The sequence below is a fragment of the Pseudorasbora parva genome, chromosome 3 (genome assembly GCF_024679245.1).
Source record: "Pseudorasbora parva isolate DD20220531a chromosome 3, ASM2467924v1, whole genome shotgun sequence".
Taxonomy (NCBI): domain Eukaryota; kingdom Metazoa; phylum Chordata; class Actinopteri; order Cypriniformes; family Gobionidae; genus Pseudorasbora; species Pseudorasbora parva.
The window spans coordinates 19,801,326-19,826,703 of record NC_090174.1 but is presented as its reverse complement, the minus strand read 5'-3'; the positions used below and the strand labels follow the sequence as shown (position 1 = coordinate 19,826,703).

The following is a 25,378-nucleotide window of genomic DNA, read 5'->3' as shown; positions in this document are numbered from 1 at the left end:
ATCACAGCCCAATGGAGCAGTTTCAGACTCATATTCTGACTAGAATTGAGTATAACCACATCAGGCTAGAATGGAGGTCTTACGTGTGTCTAATGACATTAGGGTAATTAATTATTGACAGATTTTTTTTTTTTTTGGATGAAATAACCCTTTAATAAAAAAAAAAATCTTTAAAAAGTGGTCATTATAGTCACCCTTTAATTGGACATTTAGAAAATGTACAATGTATCATAAATGTATCCAGTGATTCATGAATATATAGATCTCCCTATTTGTTTCGATCCAGACCCACAAGCTCTCAATCATATATTACTTCATTTAAAACACGTTACAGACATATTACAGGGGAAGAAGACCCATTGTATGTAAGTGTAGCGATGTACAGCTCACACAGAAGTAATCGCATGGATTTTACGCAACCACTTTAAATAAGCATAAAAGATCGATATTGCCGTTTTTAATAAATATAAGCAGCACAGTTTATAATATAAGCAAAACTGTTTATGTGCTTGTTGTCTCCAAATTAGCACCCGGCAAATATACATGCATTAAGTCTGTTCTTTTAAACAAAGGAAATAAGCAATGTAGGAGAATGATTAGTATACTTAAACAGCGGGAAACTCAGTATGTTGGTGCAGCGTGCACATGTCAAAAAATCTGTTCCGATTTGAAGCTTGTGACATAAATACTTTATTTAGCATTCATGTTAACAAATACGTTCGGATACATCAATCATCAAATGAATTCATTATGGAAATGTGACAGCCCTGGACAAGTGACAGCTCAGTCAATTGGTCTGAAAAACCATTGTGTTTTTTATTTTATTTTATTTGAAGGTCAGGTTTATAGGTTTACAGTATCAGGTATATAGAATATTTCCTGTTTTGAATAAGTGGTGTTAAAAGTCTCTCCTTTTTTTACAGGGCTTACATGAACGTGAAGGAGCTAAAAGAGATTTTGAATTTGGATGGATCCACACACTTGAACATATTCTTTGCTAACTCATCTGATGAAGACGTGGCTGGTGTGGGCACTTGGCCATGGGATAAAGAAGCTTTAACACATTTGGGTAAATAAATACATGCACCTCTAAAAATATATATAACTATAATTGGATTAGCATAATGTATTGTGCAGTTTTCTTTTAGTTTTAAACTGCCCCTAATGGTATTTTAAAGGTTCTTAATTTAGTTTTGAAGGACTCCTACAATAGGTGCCAAATAAAGGTGGGGTAAGTCTTATTTCAAAACCGTTTTAGAAAAAGGACACCGGCCGAGTATAATAACAAACTTGTAGCCAATCAGCAGGTAAGGGGCGTGTCTACTATTGATGGTGAGAAGAGCGCTCGCTCTCGCTCTGTGCACGTCATTATTCAAAACACACAAGTCACACATGACGGACATTAGCCGAGAAATAGCCTAATATATGCTGCTTGACTATGCTCGTGTGTCATGTTCGCTTGTTAGTCCATTTGCGATCGTATTGTGTCTCACTTCAGCAATGATAAAGACCTGTTCATTTCCACACCATATGGAGCATCTAAATCTCCTCACTGTGTGCTTCAAGCATAAGCTCACACAATGTCTCCGACAAGTAAGATACTATACTCCTAATATATGTTTGCTTACTCTTTTCATGATCTATATAACCCTTATCCAGTCATAATTGTAATATGTCGTTAGCTGGACTGTCCTGCTTGTGTTCTATAGAGTTGTTCATGAGAACAGTTTGAACGCTATCTCTAATCTTGTCATAATTGTAATGTGTCGTTAGTTGGACTGTCGGCTCATGCTATAGAGTTGTTAATGAGAACGGTTTGTGTTTGTTTTTTGAGATTGCTGTAATTCTAATCTTGTCATAATTGTAATATGTTCGTTAGTTGGACTGTCTTGCTCGTGTGCTATCGAGTTGTTGGAAAGAACGGTTTGTGTTTTTGTGATAGAAGGGATTACCTTTTCATTGAATATTCGACCTGGATTAGATACACAGAGATTCTGCCATAGTCGGGCGGCGCTATCAAAATAGGGGCGAGACCCTTTTGGGGGTGGGGGCATGTTTGTTTTGGTGATTTGAAATACCAACAACGGTTACCAGATAGCACTTACCCCACCTTTAAGGTCAAAAACACTTTTCTCATAATATACATTGCACATACAGTTTTCCTACAGGGTTGAGTCCAAATTATTATTTCCTGTCAACTTTTTGTCATCAGAAAAAAGACATTCCAATGTTCCAAAATGAGCTGATGCAAAAAAAGGAGATGATTCTTATGATACCTGTTCTTGCTCTGTCTCTTTTGAGGTGGGATTGTATTAAACCCTTCATTTTATGGTACGTTTGGCCACACTCACACCATGATCCATGAGATTGGCCACAGCCTCGGACTGTACCATGTCTTCAGGGGAATCTCAGAGGTGGAGTCCTGTAACGATGCCTGCTTGGAGACTGAACCCTCTCTTGAGACAGGAGATCTGTGTGCAGATACCAATCCTACGCCCAAGTACAAGTACTGCAGAGATCCTGAGCCAGGCAATGATACCTGTGGCAGACGTCATTTCACAAACACCCCCTTCAACAATTACATGAGCTATGCTGGTAAGATATATATCAATTGTCAATGTCCCTATCCCAAATGGCACCCTAAACCCTCACGGTCTTCCTCTGAGTACGCACTTTCACCACATAATGCCGCTTTAACTGTCGGGTTGGAGTCCTTTGCGTAGCTCACAAACTCAGCTCAGCTAAAGTGCGCATCAAGGGCGCACAGCAGCTGCAAAGAGCACACTTCTTTAAGCTTAAATGACGAATGGGACACTCTGCGGTCTTGTGGACTTAACGGACAAGTCCACAAGACCGAAAGTGCACATGAAGTGTGCCATTTGGGACAGGGCCAATGTCCATTAGGTTGAAGATTTTCTATAGACTTGTTTTAGCATTTTCATGCTGATTCTGACAGGACATTTGTGAAATTGATTTAAAATGAGTGTAACATCTGTGTAACATTTCTTTGTTCATTTTGTTCCCATAAAGATGATGACTGCACAGATTCCTTCACGCTGAACCAGGTGGCTCGGATGCACTGTTACCTAGATCTGATCTACCAGTCTTGGAGACCTGGCAGTAAACCAGCTCCTGTTCCTCTACCTCCTCGAGTAACATCGCAGGACCAAGACTCTCTTACCCTGGAGTGGTTTCCTGCCCTCACTGGTCATTACTTAGACAGGTGAAAAGAAATAGGAGCCAAAACTATTCCTAGATATATTATTCATTTTAAATAACCAATAACCTATTTATTAAAATATGTATGAATTGGTGAACAAAAAAATTGTAAACCCATAAAGTTAACTTTTTTGGGGGTGAAGTAACATATTGAGAAGTTATTGAGAAGAAAATTAAAATTAAAATACACCAATTAGGCATAGCATTATGACCTAATATTGTGTTGGTCCCCATTTTGCTGCCAAAACAGCCATGACCCATAGAGGCATGGACTCTACTAGACCCCTGTGTGCTCTGGTATCTGGCACCAAGATGTTAGCAGCAGATCCTTTAAGTCCTGAACGTTGTGAGGTGGGGCCTCCATGGATCAGATTAGTTTGTTTCTCACATCCCACAGATACTCGATTGGATTGAGATCTGGGGAATTTGGAGGCCAATTCAACACCTCAAACTCATTGTTGTGCTACTCATACCTTTCATGAACCATTTTTGCTTTGTGGCAGGAAGCATTATCTTGCTGAAAGAGGCCACAGCCACAAATGACTACTGTTTCCATGAAAGGGTGTACATGGTCTGCAACAATGCTTAGGTAGGTGATACGTATCAAAGTAACATCCACATGGATGGCAGGACCCAAGTTTTCCCATCAGAACTTTGCCCAAAGCACTGCCTCTGTCTGTTTGCCTTTGTGCCATGTGTTCCCCAGGTAAGCAATGCACACACACCCGGACATCCATGCGATGTAAGAGAAAGTGGTTCATCAGACCAGGCCACCTTCTTCCATTGCTCCGTGGTCCAGTTCTGATGCTCACTGTTGGTGGTTTCAGTGGACAGGGGTCAGCATGGGCACCCTGACTGGTCTGCAAGCCCAATATGCAACAATCTGCGATGCACTGTGAATTCTGACACCTTTCTACCAGAACCAGCATTAACTTCTTGAGCAATTTGAGCTACAGCATCTTGTCTTTGATCAGACCACACGGGCCAGCCTGTTGCTGCTTCACCACTGTTCCTTCCATGAAAAACTTTTGATAGATACTGACCACTGCAGATCCTTATCCTTAAATCCTTATGCCTGCCCAATTTCCCTGCTTCTAACACATCCACTTTGAGGGCAAAATGTTCACTTGCTACTAGATATATCCCACCCACTAATAGTTGCTGTGATGAACAGATAATCAGTGTTATTCACTTCATGTCAGTGGTCATAATGTTATGCTTAAACAGTGTATATAAAGAAAAACTTATCCTTCAAAAAAATATTTAAGAAAAGATGTGAATGTGTAATTTAGTTCAAAGCAAGCTAGCTTCTAATGAGTTACGTCTTAATCTAGTTTAACCTCTTAAACCTGTTACCCAGTCTGATGTAGTTTAAAAAAAAAAAAATTATTTGTTCTTTTGATGATTTGAAGTTTAATGTTCATTTCTAGAAAATTACAAAATCAAACAAATATCTGAGTTTTTAAACTTTAAAATGTCCTAACAAAAGAGTTTTCATTTATATCTCAAAGAAAATTAAAATAAATAAAAATATATAACATTTAGTTTAACCTTGAAACTCAGCATTTTATAAAGGCTAAGCTCCTCCTTTAGTAACATTACTCAATGCTGTAATCATGAAAAGTGCCTAATATTAAACAAATGATAATCATTGTAGAAAAGAGAAACCTGATAGAAAACTATTTACACTACTATGAGAAAGTGATGTTTTAAGTCCCTTTAAGACGTGTTTCAGTTGTTAATTTTCATAAGTTTCATTAGGTTTTATTAGTTAATTCCAGAAACGGTTATATTATGAAACTACCTCAATAAAAATTAACGGTGAGATGCTAAACAAGTCAAGGTCAATCATGTCAATAACAATTAAAGTTTATGTATTGCAGTGCACGTGCCAGCCAAAGGCTGAAGTTGTAATGGGCAATTTCTTTCTCATCACCATAGCATTTCTCTCAACGGTTTTATCAATTTTAAAGGCATCAAGAAGTTATAAAAGATGGTACTGCTTCAGTTTTAGGTGACGTAGTTACATGTTACTACATGTACTTACTATAGTTACAACAGAACATAATTACAACTTGTAATTATGTTCTGTTATAACTATAATAAAGCAACTACTCCTAAACAAAACCATAACCATAACTGTGTATGTAGTTAATTAATATTAACTACATGACCATAAAATGAGTACTTATTTGAGTAAGCACAATGTAACTATATCACCTTAAAATAAAGTGTAACTTAAAAATAATTTGTGGTTTTGCTGTGTCTAAGTTGCTACTTTGGCTGTCTGTTGATTTCCTAGAGAAGTGGGATCAATTTGTGACAGATGTACTGAAGTTGGAGTGCTCCTGCAGTATGCCTCGAACTCGTCCTCTCCTAGACCCTGCGCCCCCTCCGGCCACTGGAGCCCCCGTGAAGCGGAAGGTAGGACCCAATAGTGCTAATGAATCCTTAGACTTCATATTATGCAAAATCCTAACAATGGATGCCTTCTTGGTTTGACTATTGTGCATTTTGAAGTCAGACTTTTTGATAGCTGTCTGACTAGCCCAGGAAGATCAAAGGTAGAATATTTTTTTTATTAAATTATTGATTTAACTGATAGCTTTGTAACATTTTATTGGAGTGCTGTCAACTTCTCTGGAGCATAACAAAAGCGTAGTAAGATTTAAACGGTTGAATTCACCATGACATTAAGCCATAATAATTTACATTGCATATGATGAGACTTACAAGCCATTTAATGGTTTTGTTAGTGGCCTACTTGAACCATTTTTGGAGGATTCCTGTTTGGATTTAAGCTGACTGCTTTGGCAAAGTGAAAGGAACCTGTTTCTGTTGACACTTGGAAATTGTGTTCAATTGGAGAGTGCCGTTCAAAACCATTAATGTGCAGTTTTATTGAGTGGGATAAATGATTAAAGCATTGCACCCAATGCAGGTTGCCAAGTGAGGCCAATATTGGATGGAACAGCAAAGTAATCTATGAGGAGAAGAACTAAAAAGTGTGGAAAAAATTAGTCATAGGGGTTGTCATAAATTTCGATTTTCTCATGTGTTTATTTTAAGGCAAGAAAAATGTGGACATATGGAAGAATTGGTCCATAGAGCTTTGTGCACATAAATGAATGTTTTTTACCACTGGGAATGAGTCATGTTTTCCTGCGCTGTATCAATGATCTTGCCCTCGTAGTTCAACCTTTGATCCGGTATCACAGAACGAAGCCAAATTGACATAGTCAGGCTATTCTTATCAGAATTCTAAGGAAATTTATATATATAAAAAAATCGGTTGTTATTTGTGTATTTTATTATAAGTATGAATTATAAATTATTTCTATAACTTACCTAAGCACTCAGGAAAAGCTCTAGGCCCTAACGGCCATGACATATGCCCACTATTTTAGCTTGAACCGCAAAAAGCTCTTGAAAAAGGGAATTGGACTTGACATTGAAATGTTGAAAACAACTTCAGAGACCTACATTCCAGAGGCCGGCTGTTTTTCTGTTTAATTACTTAATCACTTCATTTGGGTTGCTTTTAAAAATGGGTGAGTCAGACTTGTGGCGGGTACGGCCGTAAGTGCATGCTTGCATCCCTCAAAGCCAAGTTGGCCCAGCAGAGGCTACACGCAGTCAGCTGAGAAGGCATGCCCAGGCTTGCCATGGCCACAGCGCTTTAACTATGCTTTGCAGTTGGATGAATTCCCTGATGTACTCCATTGCCCGGGCCATCTTTCCACTGTTTACAGTCGGATACAAAACCTGACTTTGACGACCTGCAGCTGGCTTGAACCTCTGCCCTTACCGCTCTCTGAAAATCACCTGCCTGCAGTGCACACCTCATCTAAAACATGCCCCCTTTCCTCGATCATCTAGGTTAAAAAAACAATCGCCTCCCCCCGTTCAAGTGTCCTTATTTGACTTTCTGGAAACAAGCATTATGGCAGGGTTGCCCTTATCGTGTTGCTGGAATTCAAGAAAAGAACAACACTGGCACAATAAATAGATGGATGCGAAAGAGCTGTGCAAAGTCAACTCGATTTGCTACGCAAATTACTCTGTGGTTTCTTGTGCTCATGAGAAGGATCCCACAGTTGACTGAAAACATGAAGAAGATGAGAATGAATGTGAGACACAAAACCAGGAATGCTAGGAATGACTTTTTTCTCTGTCCCACTCTTACCTCAATGCTATGTTTGTCTGCTGTGTCCCCATTGATCAGTTCCCGATTGTGTCAATGATCTTTAATGATGGGCAAGTGTTTCCAGTATGGCTATCAATAATCTTCAAGTGTATTTTTTCTTCTTCTTTTTTTTTAACACTGCAAATGTTTGGTTCGTTTGATGTGAGTTAATGCAAGGCTTTTGATTTAACTTATTGGTTTGTTTTGGAAAGTCCAGTTCTGCTTGATGGCTTGCACTATTTCTGGCTTTGTCCTTTCTCCCATTTCCATCTAATATTTCTTCTAATATTCCCTTGATCAGCAGCTAAGGTACATGGGGGACCTATGTGGGAGACATTTTGCAAAAAAATGTGCATTTGATACTATGAAAATGCATCTAGTTTCAGAACATCCCAGTTTGTTTTGGCCATCTAACTGAGAAACAAATACCCACCCTAGAACAACGTGATATCAGAGTCAGACGTGCGAGGTTACCTAGATGCTTGGCTGAGGTCAACCAAATAAACATTAACAAAACTTTTGCCCAACTCTTTTTCCATTTGTCATTTAACTTGCAGTCAGACTACAAATGATGCTTGACTGAAGGTCAACCAAAATAAACTCTAAAGAAGCTTTTACCTCACCTTTTTCCATTCGTCATGCAACAAGTCAAATCAAAAACCAACATTATAAAAGCAACAGTGGCCCCAAAAAGGGACACTTAAGCCACACTTAAAAATGTATAAATGTCATAAAATGTCATAAAATTCTTATACAAATATAGACGTGAAAGATGGCACAAACATATTTTTTTTTGTTTATGTTTTTATGCATTTTTCAAATTACAAGATGCACAGTGAGATTACACTAGTTTACACTAACACTAACTGGCAGAAACAGCTAATGGTAATGGAAAATAAATAAAAGCAGCACAGATATACAATTCAAAGGTATAACATGAGAGTCCCTGGGTATCTTCTAGAATTCTCCACAGGGGAATATCAGAGAATATGAGAGAATATTAGCATATTTATCCACATTTTAGTTAATTAGGTTTGGTTAATTAAAATAAAATAAAAATATATATATGCTATTCAGCAGATATCTGAGTTTATCTGCTGTTCCGATATTACACACTGCATGAAAGTTTATGAAAGTAATTAAAAGTTATTGTTTGCATCTTTTAGTGGTGTTTTAAAAATAAGTTTTAAGCTTTCCCAGATCTAGGAAGGCATAAAGGGCACGTCCGAATACAATGTTAGCACAGTCCTGTCTCCTGATACTTTCATGTGATTCATTTTTAAAGGCACCACAGATATATCCTTTTCTACCTTTGGTATCCCACAATCCCGTGCATTCCATTCTTTGACAGTTGAGCTAAAAAATAAAGATGGCATCTAAAAGTTGCAATTGGTGATCAGTTTGTGTGTAAATATATGTATGTATAACATATTCCACTTTTGATGTAATTTCTAGCAAGAATTTACTATTGTAGAAATGAAATAATTGCTTAGTTGTCAACAAGCTCTCTCTGTTTTGCTGTAGGTCATTACAGGTCACCATTACGCTGACTCAGAAGTCTGTTCGAAATCAGTTTTGTCTGACTGCAAAGTTGCTGCCTGATAAAGCAGTGAGGCAACAAGTCAGTTGCCATGAAGGACCATTCTCATCTGCTTGATTATTGAGATTATTTAAGCTGTCCACAGTGACTTTGTTCGGCATGTCAACAAAAGTTTCTGGAATCAAATAAATAATGCTCCACAGAAACTCATCATTATATTAAAAATATTTATTATTTTTACTTAGCATAGCAGCAAGCTTGTAGCTGGTCGCCACTGCTGTAGGTCTCGTTTTAAGTACATTTTCCTCCAGAGCGTCAGTGGGGCCTCCCTGTCAAGCTCACCCCCTCTCCGGTCCCATCCCCCTTCAGCTGCCTCACAATGACCTCTTGACAGTTTCTAAAAAGGAAAAACTGGGCCCAGGGCCAGAATTCTCCCCATGACCTCCTGCCATCTCACTGAAGAACATAATTTGGCCTTCTTAGAAACTGTTTGTTTGTTTTCGAAATGTCATTCATTAATCCAAGAACCCAATAATGGTATGTAATGGCAGAACTCACTGCAATTGATATCATTCGGGATTCTTTTAGTCTTTTTTGTTCATCTGTAAATAATTAGCGGTGGTTGCTAAGGCAAACATCAGGATTACAATTGGTCATTCTTAGGTTGAAGGGTTTTCAATCACATAGCAATTCTCTGGCAAACACGCTATAGTGTAAAAAAAAAAAGAACAGTAAAATTCTGTTAAAATACTACTGTAAAAACCTGTTAATAAGTTAACAAAAAGTATCTTTATATGACTGTCTGGCTATCACCAGAGCAAGCCCCATTTAAGATTGAACATTGGTCTGGGGAGTCTGCTCTGTATTTGCTACCGCACAAGAGATGTGATAAACGAGCATATTTCAAATGACTGTACGCAATTGGATAGTCCTTCAACCAATCAGACCACAAGAGGCATGATCAACAGGCAACGACCCATCGCTTCTCTATCTGTTATTGTGTTAAACCCGCTAATAGTGCTCTAGGTGGATAAGCCAGTCTGTGATTGGTTTCCACAAAAGTGTAACCGAAGCAGGATAAATTAATATACAGGTTTCCAGATTGAGTTGCAGGGCGAAATCAAATCGCCAGCAGATCAGGCTGGGTTTACCCTACTTATATGGTTCAAACCTTTAATAGATATAAAAGGACATTTTAAGTACCCTAGAAATCTAGACGCACCCTAGCGGCAGCAAATCTAATCTCCCGCTGGTATCATCTGGCAATCTTTCAATACATGTCTGAGCTGTAAAAACCAAACTCTGGTTGGGCCAATCACATCGTAGAGTTGGTGGGCGGGGCTTAACATGATGATGGCAGAGTTGCTCTTGCGTGCTACTAGTAAATACAGAAGCTGGCGAATGGCGTTCTTTCGAATCAGCTTTTACCGCAAATCTGGAAGACTTGGAGTTAAGCTTTTCTCTGAGAAAAGAACAAAGAACAACACTGAACTTATTCTTAAAAAGGGAAGATGTGTTCTGAGTTTTGCCGACCGGATACGGCGAAAGTTTAATCTGTCAACTAGCTCCTCTTCATGTTGTTCTGGTTGGTTGTAGCGCTATCCTATCGCGTGCAGAGGGAGTTTGAAAGACAACCGTTTATCCCGCCCCTCGGATTGAGCCCTGTCTATGGTGAGTTTCCAGACCAAACATCTTGATGTGGGTCGGGCTTGTCAGGCTACATTTTAAGTAGATTTACATTAAAATAATGTTCAGATTTTGGAAGTAAAAGCGAAATGTCATCTTATAATTTAGAGTGAAAATCCATAAACTGATATTTTCATTCCCTGCATAAGACTTTAAGGTTTTTATTTAGTTTTTTTTTTTTAAATAATTATGTTTCTTGTTAGTTTTTTAGATATATTAAATTAACATTTAACTGAACTTTGAAATTGACTGTAACAGCGTTTGTAGATGGGAAGGAAGGAGGCAGGAACCGGAGAACATTAAACAACTTTGATTCAAAATAAAAATAAACAAAATGAAAGTAAACCGCGGGCAGCCCCTCATGGATGACTCTCCGCACACACATAACAAACCATAAACAAAACTCAACATAAAATCCAGGCCTGGTCCTCTCTCTTCCTTGACTGGTGTCGCTCGTCCTTATATGCCTCCGAGCTTCCTCATGAGAGGACTCGAGACAGGTGTGACTTGCAGGTGACGCTCTTTCGCAATCCCGTACGCAATCGCTCCTCCCATGTCTCTCGCTTGTTCACCTTGCCACAGTGACAAATCCTGCATCCCAATTTAATCGTGACCTCCAAAACACAAAATACACATTTTAACTAATACGGAAAAATAAATACAAAAAAATATGATGTGTTACCTTGAGTTTTGTATTTGTGTATGTCATTCTGTGCACCTTCTGTATATTATACCTTCTGATAAACTCTCACTCATCAACTGTCGTTTTTACTGTCTGTATTATTGAGTTGGTTATCAGTACATTTTACATGTACAAAACAGAGCAGTAAAGTGTGATTTTATATTATATGCAGGGTTTTTTACTGTAAATTTAGGTTCAGATCCGTGAAACCTAAAATGTTGATACCATAGTTTTTATGTTAAAGTTCTGGCAACCAAAGCTGCCAATTTTACCATAACTTTCATTAATAATTTGTTCGCATCATTATACTCTCATAACTTCACAGTGTTAAAGGGCAAATAATGTGATTTTATTGTGTGTGCTACCAAGTTTGAAATATGTTGCTCCACATGTTTTTCTTCCTTTGCTTTGGTTTTTAGGTCCACCAGATGTAGAGCAGGCCTGCGAAGCGAGTGTCAGCACTTGGAGCCCCAACGCCGGCCTAGACTCGAGTAGTGTTGGCTCAGCGTCTTGTCCACCCCAAGGCTGTATGCTCCAGCTTGAGTTTGCCTATCCTCTAGTACCTGACTCCCTTACCGTTTGGGTCACCTTCTTCTCTCCAGAGGACACTGGACTGCCTGCAATCCACGACATCCTTCTGCTGACCCTTAGTGGTAACAACATCTCGCTGGGTCCACAGTATGTGTTCTGTGACACACCATTAACCCTGAAGCTAGACGTGAAAGAAGAGGTGTATGGGGTGCAGTTCTTCACCATGGAGCAGCATTTGGAAATCGACGCCACATTGCTCGCCTCAAAGCCAGACAATCCTTTGTGCCGATCGTGTCATCCTCTACGCTATAGACTGATTCGCCAGCCACCGTTCACACACTCACCACATGGGCTGATCCTTCAGGAACCCACTCTGAAATATGTGGACAGGTAAGGAATATGGGTGTAAATCAGCTGTTATTACAATACAGTGTTATTAGTGTTTATTTTTATATTTTTGAGTTTTATAATGTTTTTAATGTTTTCGTTTTTATGTATTTAATTTTCAGTTAAAGTTCAAATTTTGCGCTTCAAATTGAACCGAACAAAAATGAGAAATGTTGCCTTCAGCTTCATTAGTTAACAAAAAGTTGTAATAGTTTTAGTTCTAGTTAATGACAGTAACCCCGGATTTGAAATTCATTCTCTTAGCCAGGGAAACGACATTTGCAGTATACCTCAAAACAGGCTGTGATACGAATATTATTTGATTATAATTTGATATGTATTTTATATATTTTATATCGATATTACAATGTTATGTGCCTATTGTACACAACACGTTACATTTTTATTAACTTTTTTTTTTGTATTGTTTATTTAAAAGGGACAATGCACATTAATTAACATTTTTTGTTTTACACTCAAAATGTAAATGCATCAGAGTTAGCTAGAGAGCTTATTTTCATCTGTAGTCCCTTGGCAACCAAAATATAAGGGGACTACAGATGAACTCATAAATGCAACCAAAATATAATGTGAACATTTGACTCTGAAAACTGCAAATCCTGTATCCCAAATATGCATCACAAAAATATACACCCTTACCCACTTAAACCCTGTGGACCCTGTACAGGGTCGGGAATGACATCATGTATATACTTTCAATTTTAAATGTCTGTGGAGGAGCTATGATGTCATATAAGCTTAGAGTCTCTACTTTCTGGAGATATGCATCACTTTGGCATTTGTTTTACACAAAGTCATGTATTTACACTAAATTACTCTGGTACCATTTCCACCTGGATTTGGCCTACCCAAATTGAAAAGCCTCCCATACACACATACAGTGGTCTAGGTTCAAAATGTTGGTGTCATTTTACAGGAAACCCTTTAAAGTTACATAAAGCACTGCTAAAAGTGATAAACATGTAAGTACATGTTGTCTAAGCTGTTATAACCCCCCAAAAATTTTTGGCGCTTTTTGATTTTTACACTGTAAATTATTAATATTATTTTGAAAAAAGTTACCTGGTTGTCTTAAAATTTTGAGTTCATTGAAATTACAATTTTGAGTTTATACAATGAACATTTTTTGAGATTCGACAACTTTTATTAAAATATTATTAAAAGATTTAGTTAAGCATATTGGGTAATTTTGTGTGTTTTATTTCTGATGAGGCAGTGAAACATGCCAAATAGTGCTATTTTCATGATTTATCAATTTTTTTTATGTGGTTCATATACAATAATATTTTGAGTTTCTACTTATTTCCTTCATTGTAGCAACTCAAATTTTCAATTTCAATAAACTCAAAATTTTAAGGCAACCAGGTTACTTACTTTTTTTTAAGTTAAACCAACAAAAAACATTTTTTTTTTTTTTACAGTGTATATATAAATTAATTTTTGAAAGTGTGTAACTCAGGCCCTGTGTGCTCTAGGACCCTGCAGACAGTTTGGGCTGTTTCCAGCATGTATAATTAATAAAACAGGGATATTGCATTTATATCACTGTATATGGTGGTGGGATGGGTGGTGGAGGGGGGTAGCAGGGTAAGGGGAGGGGGAGAAGGGGGGAAAAGAGGGGGTTCATCCCTTCAGATCCATTTGAATAAATCTTGCATACAACATGACACAGACAAACTTCTTTTTTTTCCCACTAATTTCTAGCCTGATGTTGTCATACTCAATTCTAGTCAGAATATGAGTCTGAAACTGCTCCATTGGGCTGTGATTATGGGGCGTGTTTCAACCGAACCAGGAAAGACATCAATTGGATAGACCTACAACCAATCAGAGCAACGAAGCGACGCATTGTCAAATGTCAACATGGTTCAACTGCACTGTGTTGCCAAGTCCACATTTTTTCCACCGCGGGTTGTTTTCTATATGTCCGCAGGTTGAATCCCCACGAGAAGCTATTGTTTTGGGCTAGTAGTTGGCGGGTTTTGTTGTAAAAACTTGGCAACCCTGTCTGCACGCGTGGATGATTTCATTGGTAAGAACAGTTTCTGTTCGGGGATAATTACTCCTCTATGAAGCAAGGCCAGACCGAACTGCCCGACCTAAAAAAATTGTGGGCGGGGCTAATTTCGGCTGGCATCCAGGCTAACTATTTTCTGGAATTTAGCGAAAATAGCCCAAACTGTCTGCAGGGTCATAGAGCCCACAGGGCTTGAGTTACACACTTTCAAAAATGAATTTAATCTAAAAGCGCCTACATTTTGGGGGCGTTATTACAGCTTAGACAACATATACTTACATGTTTATGACTTTTAGCAGTGTTTTATGTAACTTGGGTTTCCTGTAAAATGACACCAAAATTTTGAACTTAGAGCACTGTATGTGTGTATGGGAAGCTTTTTCAATTTGGGTAGGCTAAATCCAGGTGGAAATCCCAAAAAATGGTCTTGGAGTTTAAGTAGTTAGAAACATTTATTATAAAAAAGATCAAGTTGCACATTAGCTCATTTACTCTTTAATGACATCTCATCAATGGTGAGTGCAATGAGATAAGTCTTCTGTGCTTCACATGACTTGAGCACAGAATAGAATACATTGTCATGGCTGCCAGGACTTCTATGTTTCTGCATCATGAACATCTGCCGCTTGTAGAGTTTAAAAGAGAATGCAGGCATTGATGCAAATATGTAGAATGCAAGTGTCAGATAAAGATATCTAAAGGTGTATAAAATATAGCTTTTTAATGCATTTACGATATAGTTAGTTATTTGGTCGATGTATTGATCTGTATCAATGTATTGCAACACTCCTAGGATAACATATTTAGCCCTCTATTATAAATTAATTGTAATGGCAAACTTAGACACATCAACTCTTAAAGGGACACTGAAAATGTTTCCTTTTGTGTATCAACATGACTGGCAACATTAACAAAAGATGGCACTTTTTATATGGCACTAAACTATTCAACACATTTCTAGGAACACTAGCACATGGTTTCTTTGCTTTTGCCATGTGTTGCTGTGCTTTGCCATTGTATGGGCTTCTTAGGTACTTTGTGTGAGGTCTTCAAAAACAGCCCTTTATTCCTTGGGCTGGGGGTTCAGGTCAACTCAAAGAATTTCACAGCCAGCTTGTTGTCATCTGAGAGATACATGCCGAAGTGCTCTCAGGCAGTTTAACTTCATGGGATACTCATAAATTTGGAGTGGTCACAAAACAGTTGGAGAGCGTTTGAAGGGCCTCTGCCTCTTTGATGACAGCAAAAAGAGACCAACAGTTTGACAGGCTGTCAGATGGACTCCACTTCAGATGATAGATAGATAGATAGATAGATAGATAGATAGATAGATAGATAGATAGATAGATAGATAGATAGATAGATAGATAGATAGATAGATAGATAGATAGATAGATAGATAGATAGATAGATAGATAGATAGATAGATAGATAGATAGATAGATAGATAGATAGATAGATAGATAGATAGATAGATAGATCTATACTGCTTGCACTGTATAGTCTGTGCAGTATGCAAGGGCATTTAGATTTTAAAAAAAGACATTTACAATTAATTGCAGGTATTTCTTTTTTTCCAAACCTTTGTTAAGAAATACTTCTTTTAATACTTCTTAAAATAACTCATAGACAAACATGAAACATGGATCCAACTTAATGGCTTCTTCTAAAGTTGTAAAAAAGCCTATTGAGCATTCATTATTTCTTACTTGCCATCATGCCTCTTATTAACAATACATTAATGAAGACTTTAGTCATTTAGTAGGCAGGTATTGTCTTTGTGCATTGTGTTGGCCTTTTTTTTTCTCTGAGTTTCTGAATGCTGGGCTCTCCAGCAGATTGAGGCCACACCTCAGTCGGCAGGCTGCCAGTAATGTACATTAGCGTTCACAAAAAATCAACTCAGTGAGTATAAACAAGACCCAATTTGAACCCGCTGAACTTCACTGTCCTCACTCTGGGCTGTTTTGGGTGTCTTGTCTTGTTTCCAAAAAGTTGGCTGAAAAGTGAAACTACAGTGAATACAGTGACAGCTGCAGCAGCAGTACATTAGGAAAAGACGTGGAGGTATTTTCATCTTAACAAATTATATATTAAATATAATATATAAATATAATATTTAGAGTTGAAAAGAGTCTTAAGAAATTGTTGCAGAATTAAAAAAAATAGTATTTATACTGACATATCCAAACATATATTAAAGCTGTGTTTAGTTTGTAGTAGCACAGTCCAAGTTGTGTTAGTGAGGTATCCTGATTCATCAGCCAACAGCTTAATCTACTCAGATAATGTGTTTTTTAATTGAAAAGGTTTGTTGTATATATTAATGCTGCACAGCTGTATTCACCAGATGGTGCGAAAATCAGTCAGTGTATCGGCAGGGTTGTACCGCTCTGGGATCAGCGAAAAACTCTCATTTGAAATTCATTAACACAAAATGAAAGTGCTGTTGAGAAAGCTGTTCTAAGTAGTAATACAGGATTTTTCAGAAAGACCTCCACTTCAGCTAAAAGCCAAATCCAAGAAATTCATTATTCAGTACCAGCACAAGTGATTCCTCAAGTTCCCCTTATGGGAATTTTACAGTAACTTTTTTTCTGAGGAGTGATGTTTTATTGCACTGATTTATTGCACAGCTAGTCTAAAGGAATTCTGCAGTAGTTGCATTCAGAAGGAACATCTCAGGGCTCAACAGTAAGCAGTAACAGGGCTCAACAGTAAATACTGTACTGATGGCTTAAGGTCACTCTGAGTTGAAGAAACAATGTTGTGTTGTGCTCCTAAATCTTACATTGCTTGACCTTATGTATGTGTTTGACTTGGTGACTTCAACTTGTCACCAAGGTGACATTACGTGGTTTAAGAAAGTAGATTTTTGTAAAAACTGTGTAATAATTTTATAGATAATGTGGGCACATTTTGTTTAATATTTTTTTGTGAAGACCATGATGATTTTTTTTTTAATGATTTGATAAATAAAAAGTTCAAATAACAGCAGTTATTTGAAATAGAAATAACTTTTGAAACATTATCAATGTATTTAGTTCCTTGCTGAACAAAATTATTAATTTATTTTCAAAAAGAGAGAGAAATTACCCCAAACATGTCTAACAAGTTTGTTTGCCCATATAATCTTAAGAGTTTTAGGTTAAGTTTATTTGGCTTGCTGTCTACTGATGAGCGGCTCGATGAAGCAGCTGTGAAATACCCCCACAGTGACTAAATCATTATGTAACGTAAGGTACCTAAGATAAAAATGCAGTTTGGGGAGGTTATGAGATTCTGGAACATCTGAGACTGAAGAGAAGTAAGCAGCTGTTTATATACTCTGGCTGTTGGCTGTTGATTGGAAGATTAGATGGGCTCGCTACTCCCTAAATTACATTTAGAATTTCACATAATAAAGAAAAATGTAAATATTATTAATTTAAATATTATTATTTCTGATCTGCCAACATTATCACTATATGATACATTAAAATAAGCTAATAACATCCCTGTTTTCTCCAGAACAACTGTACAGCCAAATCTAATTTTGTTGCAATATTGTCCTGTTTAACACTGCGAAGCTGCTTTGAAACAATTATTGTAAAAGCGCTATATAAAATAAAGTTGATTGATTGATATCACATAGTAGGGCATTGCTTTATCGGATTTTTTGACCGTTCTTCTAGAAGCGCATTTGTAAGGTCAGGCACTGATGTTGGATGAGAAGGCCTGGCTCGCAGTCTCCGCTCCAATTCATCCCAAAGGTTTTCTATCGGGTTGAGGTCAGAACTCTGTGCAGGCTAGTCAAGTTCCTCCACGCCAAACACAAACTCACTCATCCATGTCTTTATGGACCTTGCTTTGTGCACTAGTGCGCAGTCATGTTGAAGGGGCCATCCCCAAACTGTTCCCACAAAGTTGGGAGCATGAAATTGTCCAAAATGTATTGGTATGAGGAAGCATTAAAGAGTTCCTTTCACTGGAACTAAGGGGCAAAGACCAACCCCTGAAAACCAACCCCGCACCATAATTCCTCCACCAAACTTTACACTTGAAACAATGCAGTCAGACAAGTACTGTTCTCCTGGTAACCTCCAAACGCAGACTCATCCATTAGATTGCCAGACAGAGAAGTGTGATTTGACAGTCCAGAGATCACATAGAGTCCAGTGGCGGCATGCTTTACACCACTGCATCCGACGCTTTGCATTGCACTTGTTGATGTAAGGCTTGGATGCAGCTGCTCGGCCATTAAAACCCATTCCATAAAGCTCTCTGCGCACTCTTCTTGAGCTAATCTGAAGGCTATACAAAGTTTGGAGGTATATAGCTTTTGACTCTGCAGAAAGTTGCCGACTTCTGTGCACTGTGGGCCTCAGCATGCACCGACCCCGCTCTGTGATTTTATGTGCCACGCTTGAGTTCTCTGAGCTCCTGAGAATGACCCATTCTTTTAAAAATGTTTGTAGAAGCAGGCTTGATTTTATACACCTGTGGCCATGGAAGTGATTGGAAAACCTGAATTGAATGATGTTAAGGGGTGTACTTTTGGCAATAAAGACCTATGAGAAATGTTACTAAATTATCAGGAATCGCTTGATGATCAGTAAATAGTTTGCTACCTGAAATGAAAAGCATTACTGCATGCATAATTCGTGTCAGTCCCATTGTTGTTATAATCCACTATCTGTTTTTCACTCTTGTTCTTCGTTTCAGTCCACTGTGTGGGTGGCCTTTGCTGTCCTGATCCTACATCGCTGTGTGACAATTAACTAGAGATCGGTCTCATATCATCCAGGAAAACAAGAGCCATAAAATGTTTTGTCCAGAGTGGCACAAAATTACATGGCTATTTCATCCTCCAGGTGCAAGCCTAGTTCGTCTCCAATAGAGGCAGGCAATCACTCATTGTAACTTATGAAAGCAGCCCCAATCAAAGTGGTGTCTGGCTAAAAGAGGCAGGCTTCCTAATGAGAGCTCTTCAGTGTGGCAGGGGAATGTGCTATAATATCTGATCTCAGCCCAAGAACAGCCGCTATAGATCACTGCTGCTATAGTATGGAGAGTGATTAAACAGCTTGGCCTCTGAGAACCTCCATACTGCTTCACACGCCAGTGCTTTCATTTTCAAATGTATCAATATGATTGTCAAAAAGCAATACGACAGTGTTGTGAAAGAATGTCCAACCTGCATTCTCTTAGCATGTACAAGGATATGCAAAAGTATGTTGTGCATCATTTTTTAAGCTGTTGCATCCAAACATGAAGCAACTTAGTTTCTGTTAAAAATAACAGGGCAGACATGCCTTTAAAATAGCTAAATATGGAGATTTTAATCAAGTATCTATTCACAAGCAAGTCATTTTGTGTTAGACATCTGTTTTTGTGCAGTGTCTTCTTGTTTTCCTGTAGTAATCTGAAGAGATTGCATCTTTCACTTGAAGGTCAATATTGCAAGAATTTAGCTGTCATGGATTCCAGCAGCGTGTTTCTCTTTCATTGATACAGCATATAGTAAGCACCACTTGATGGATCTCTTGGGTTGAGTTGCGGTATGACCAAACAGCTGGGGTTTAGTAAATTATACGATTGAGGTTTTGTTGTTGTTTTATTTAGCCATGTGAACTCTGATTTAGATTTTAAATGACAAATTATTTCCACTCCTTTGAAGTAATTAAGTTTTTAGATCATCATTTTCCTCCTTAACACTTCCAGCAGCGAGCAGCTGCACAGAGGGCTTTGCATTATGAGTTGTATCATCTCTTTGATTTCTTTTGAAGGTATACAGCGAATACTATAATATGATTTTTCCAGCATCTGGGCTGAAAGAGAGGAGTACCTTCAGATAGACTAGTTTCGCTGAGGAGCATGAGTGTGCTCTTCTATAGAGCTCAATTACAAGCACCAGAAAAGACAGACTTATATATCTCACTCTTCTGCGTAGCTTGTTTCAAAGTCCAGCTGGATTGAAGTGCAGACCACATTGCACACACACACACACACACACACACACACACACACACACACACACACACACACACACACACACACACACACACACACACACACAAAATTGTTTGCATTCCATATTTGATAAATGTTAGATTATATTTCTGTGCAAAGACATTTTCATATTTCACACTTCAGGTCTGCATGCAGAAAAAACGTCTCGGTTACGTATGTAACCCTCGTTCCCTGAAGGAGGGAACGGAGACGTACGTCAGAACTGAACCGACGAATGGGATCTTACTTTAGAGACCAATCCTACTTCGAGCATCTAACAACGAGCCAATGAAATTTGGCATGCGATCACGCATTCCACGCTCCGCCCCGCAGCGCGGGTATAAATAGGAAGTGGAATGGTAGATCAGCGCTTTTTCTGCTGAGGAGCCGAAAGGTGACCGGACTCCCAGCGGAAGCACAGCATCTGGCGACGGGACGTACGTCTCCGTTCCCTCCTTCAGGGAACGAGGGTTACATACGTAACCGAGACGTTCCCTTTCAGTCGGTCACGTTCGACGTACGTCAGAACTGAACCGACGAATGGGATCCCTATGGAAAACGCCAGGATGCTGGCCCTTCCAGCGTCCTGCTTGAGCGCACTGCACCGTCTAGTATGGTACGGAAGTCAGGGCTCCAAGCAGGGAGTACAGTCACTGCTGTTTCTGCAAGACCCACTCAGAATGACTATTGGATAACGCTGGGAAAGCGTGCCTACCTCGTATTTGAGAGAGAGGGTACGCTGCGGGGCCACGTCCTTCAGGGAAGGAGAGGTGGCAGAATACACATAAGGACTAACCTGGCAGGGTAGTGCAACATATGGCAGTCTCTGGGGTGGTTCCAGCCTGATTGAAGGGGGGAAAGAACACGCCCAGAGACGACAGAGCGGGCTCTGTCGAGGGAAAGACACGGGGCTAGCCCGAAGGGTAGCTGATACCGTGGAAGAATACACATATGGGGTTGCCGTGAGGGAACCGCTACATATGGAACCCAGCCTACAGCCACGTTTCACAAGCATACGGGTGAAGGCCTGGCGTCAGACGGTCCGCAACGTCTGACACCGGAGGGGTGACGGAGGAGCTCGACAGGGTTAGCCGGTTTCCCGGGGAACACAACTGGAGACAATAGACGCACGTATCCGGCCCAGAGGGCGGGAGTGGCGTTTCGCAAGCCGACACTTAGAACGGGCACTTAGCGCTCCTGGCCACTGGGGGCGAGGATGCGGGAAGATACCGGCTCTACACGTAAGCTATAGAATCTAGCAAACGTGTTAGGTGTCGCCCAGCCCGCAGCTCTACATATGTCTGTCAGCGAGGCGCCTTGAGCCAGCGCCCAGGAAGAAGCAACACTCCGAGTGGAGTGAGCTCTTACACCGAACGGGCAAGGCACGTCTTGGGACTGGTAGGCCAAGACTATAGCATCCACTATCCAGTGGGCTAACCTCTGCTTGGAGACAGCCTTTCCCTTCTGCTGGCCTCCGTAACAGACGAAGAGTTGCTCTGAGGTCCGAAGGCTTTGGGTCCGGTCAACGTAAGCGCGAAGAGCGCGGACCGGACACAGCAAAGCCAGGGCTGGGTCTGCCTCCTCCGAAGGCAGCGCTTGCAGGTTCACCACCTGATCCCGGAAGGGAGTGGTAGGAACCTTGGGCACATATCCGGGCCGGGGTCTCAGGACAACGTGAGAGTTACCTGGCCCGAACTCTAGGCACGATTCGTTGACCGAAAGTGCATGCAGGTCCCCTACCCTCTTGATCGAGGCCAATGCCGTCAGGAGCACTGTCTTCATTGACAAGATTTTCAGCTCACAAGACGCCAAAGGCTCGAAGGGAGGGCTCTGAAGTGCTCGGAGCACTAGAGCTAAGTCCCAAGAGGGTATCGAGGATGGACGAGGAGGATTTAGTCCCTCGCACCTCTGAGGAACCTGACGATTAGGTCGTGCTTCCCCACGGACTTACCTTCTACTACATCATGGTACGCTGCTATTGCTGCAGCATATACCTTGAGGGTGGAGGGAGACAGCCTTCTCTCCAACCCATCTTGCAGGAAGGAAAGCACGACACTGATCGAACACCTTCGGGGGTCTTCCCGGCGGGAAGCGCACCACTCAACGAACAGGTTCCACTTCAGCGCATAGAGGCGCCTCGTAGAGGGGCTCTAGCTGAAGCGATGGTGTCTACGACAGCTTGTGGTAGTCCATCTAGAACCTCCGCGTCCCGTCCAGGGACCAGACATGAAGATTCCAGAGGTCTGGACGCGGGTGCCATAGTGTGCCCCGTCCCTGAGAAAGAAGGTCCTTCCTCAGGGGAATCGGCCAAGGAGGGGCTGTCGCGAGGAGTGTGAGTTCTGGGAACCAGGTCCGGTTGGCCCAATACGGCGCAACTAACAAGACCTGCTCCTCGTCCTCCCTGACCTTGCACAGAGTCTGTGCAAGAAGGCTCACTGGGGGAAACGCATACTTGCGTAGGTCCCGGGGCCAGCTGTGCGCCAGTGCATCTGTGCCGAGGGTACCCCCGGTCAGGGAATAGTACCACTGGCAATGGGTCGAGTCCGGAGAGGCAAACAGGTCGACCTGTGCGGCTCCGAACTGGTCCCATATCAGCTGGACCGCCTGGGGGTGGAGTCGCCACTCTCCCGGAGGTGTCGGCTGACGAGAGAGCTCGTCGGCTGTCTGGTTCAGCACACCAGGGACATGAATGGCCCGAAGCGACCTCAGCTGCTTCTGACTCCACAGGAGGAGGTGGCGGGCGAGTTGGAGCAGACGACGGGAGCGTAGACCACCCTGACGGTTGATGTACGCAACGGCCGTGGTGCTGTCCGTACGGACCAGTACATGCTTGCCACGCAGCGGCCCCTTGAGGCGGCGGAGTGCCAGATGTACTGCCAGTAACTCGAGGCAATTGATATGCCAATGCAATTGCGGCCCCGTCCACAGACCAGCAACTGCATGCCCGTTGTACGTGGCCCCCCAGCCTGTGGTGGAGGCATCCGTGAATAGCACAGCATGCCTGGACACTTGTTCTAGGGGCACCCCGGCCCGGAGAAACGAAGTGCTGGACCACGGGCTGAAGGTTTGGCGGCAGTAAGGAGTCACTGGGACCCGGTACTGACCGCTCTGCCACGCCCACCTCGGGACTCGGCCATTGAGCCAGCGTTGAAGCGGTCTCATATGAAGCAATCCGAGCGGCGTGACCGCGGCTGCAGATGCCATATGCCCCAGGAGCCTCTGAAAGAATTTCAGTGGGACCGCTGTCCTGCTCTTGAACATATTCAAGCAGTTCAACACCGACTGGACTCGCTCCTCGGTGAGGCGCGCCGTCCGGTTGACCGAGTCCAGCTCCATACCGAGATAAGAGATCCTCTGTGTGGGACAGAGTTTGCTCTTCTCTCGGTTGACCCGAAGGCCCAACTGGCTGAGGTGACTGAGCACCAGGTCCCTGTGTTCGCACAACTGGTCCTTCGACTGGGCTAGGATCAGCCAATCGTCGAGGTAGTTGAGAATCCGAACGCCGCGTTCTCTGAGTGGAACAATGGCTGCCTCCGCGACCTTCGTAAAGACGCGGGGCGACAGGGACAGCCCGAAGGGCAGGACCTTGTACTGATATGCTTTCCCCTCGAACGCAAAGCGTAGGAACGGTCTGTGTCGAGGGAGAATAGACACATGGAAGTACGCGTCCTTCAGGTCGATCGCTGCAAACCAATCCTGGGGACGGATGCATTGGAAAATGCGTTTCTGCGTCAACATCCTGAACGGGAGCTTGTGCAGGGCCCGATTCAGAACTCGCAGGTCCAGGATTGGCCGTAACCCACCCCCTTTCTTGGGCACAATGAAGTAGGGGCTATAGAACCCCGTCTTCATATCGGCTGGAGGAACCGGCTCGATCGCGTCCTTCGCCAGTAGGACCTCGATCTCTGACCTCAAGACCTGAGCATCGCTGCTTCGCACGGAGGTGAAGAGGATGCCCCTGTACTTGGGCGGCCGGCGCGCGAACTGAATCGCGTAGCCGAGTCTGATGGTACGGATGAGCCAGCGAGACGGCCCGGGGAGACCTAGCCAGGCCCCCAGAGACCGTGCAAGCGGGACCAACCGCACCACAGACAAATGCCCGGGGTGGGGCAGCGAAGCGGAGTACTCTGGCCCGACTCGGGAGGCCCGGAGGCGGCCCGAAGTGTTGCCTGAGCACTCCTGGTTTGGACAGAGAGTGGGTGAGAAGGCCCGGAGGCGTCCTCTGAGCCCACTCTGCTGCCCACTGCCCGGAGGCAGGGAAGTGAAGCACTCAGCCCCGACCCGGGAGGCCCGTGGGCGGCCCGGAGTGTTGACTGAGTGCTCACGAGAGAGGAAGTGTGTGGGTGAGAAGGCCCGGGGGCGTCCTCGAGGCCCACACAACTGCCCCCTGGCGACGGGAGGGTAGGAAAGGAGTGACAAGGCCCGTGGGCGTCGCACACTGCCAACCTGACCCTCTTGGGGCCCAGAGAGAGAGGAAACTGCTCTTAAAATGTGGGTACCGCTGGACTCCGGAGAGCCAGTGGCAGAACCGAAACCAGTCAGGGCCCCCCGGTCCTCCTCCGGGGGGGGTGGGGGAGGGATGCGAACATCGTCTCCCCCGAGCAGCTCCTGTTCTCCCTAGCCGGCCCGTCTCAGGGCCGCGTCCCCTTGCGCTTGCCTGCCGGTTAGCGGGCCCTGGACGGGTTGGGCGTCCCTCGCGTCCGGCACCCTGCTCCTCCAGTGGAGGCTGCTGCTCGGCTCTAGCAGGGTGGAGGCGGACGCAGGAGGGGATGCCCTCGGCGACGAGCCGGCAGAGGCGCTGCGACCGACGACCGAGCAGCTGGTCGTCGGCACCCTGGTGCAACGCCTCCGTCTGCTCTTGGGCCACCAAGAACTGCTGGGCAAAGTTCTCGATGGTGCCGCCGAGGAGGCCAGCCCGACAGACAGGCTTTTCTTGCGCATATCTGCCAGGTTAGCCCCCTATTCCTGGACCACTAGTGTGGACATCGCCTGACCCAGGGAGCGTGCAGTGATTTTCGTCGCCCATAGGGCGAGGTCCAACACCGCACGCAGTTCCTGCACAACCCCTGGGCTGGGACTACCCTCGTGCGTGCAGGGCAGAGGGCAGTGAGAGAGGGA

The 25,378-nt window shown here is 42.4% G+C and overlaps 1 protein-coding gene across 1 annotated transcript in view; it reads left to right on the top strand.

The window, feature by feature from the left end:
* Window positions 1-25,378, top strand: part of pappab (pregnancy-associated plasma protein A, pappalysin 1b) — a 148,012-nt gene that overhangs the window by 29,444 nt on the left and 93,190 nt on the right. The window contains 5 exon segments of the mRNA XM_067438025.1: window positions 924-1,069; window positions 2,302-2,595; window positions 3,031-3,223; window positions 5,522-5,643; window positions 11,733-12,234. Of these exon segments, the coding sequence (XP_067294126.1) occupies window positions 924-1,069; window positions 2,302-2,595; window positions 3,031-3,223; window positions 5,522-5,643; window positions 11,733-12,234 (1,257 nt within the window).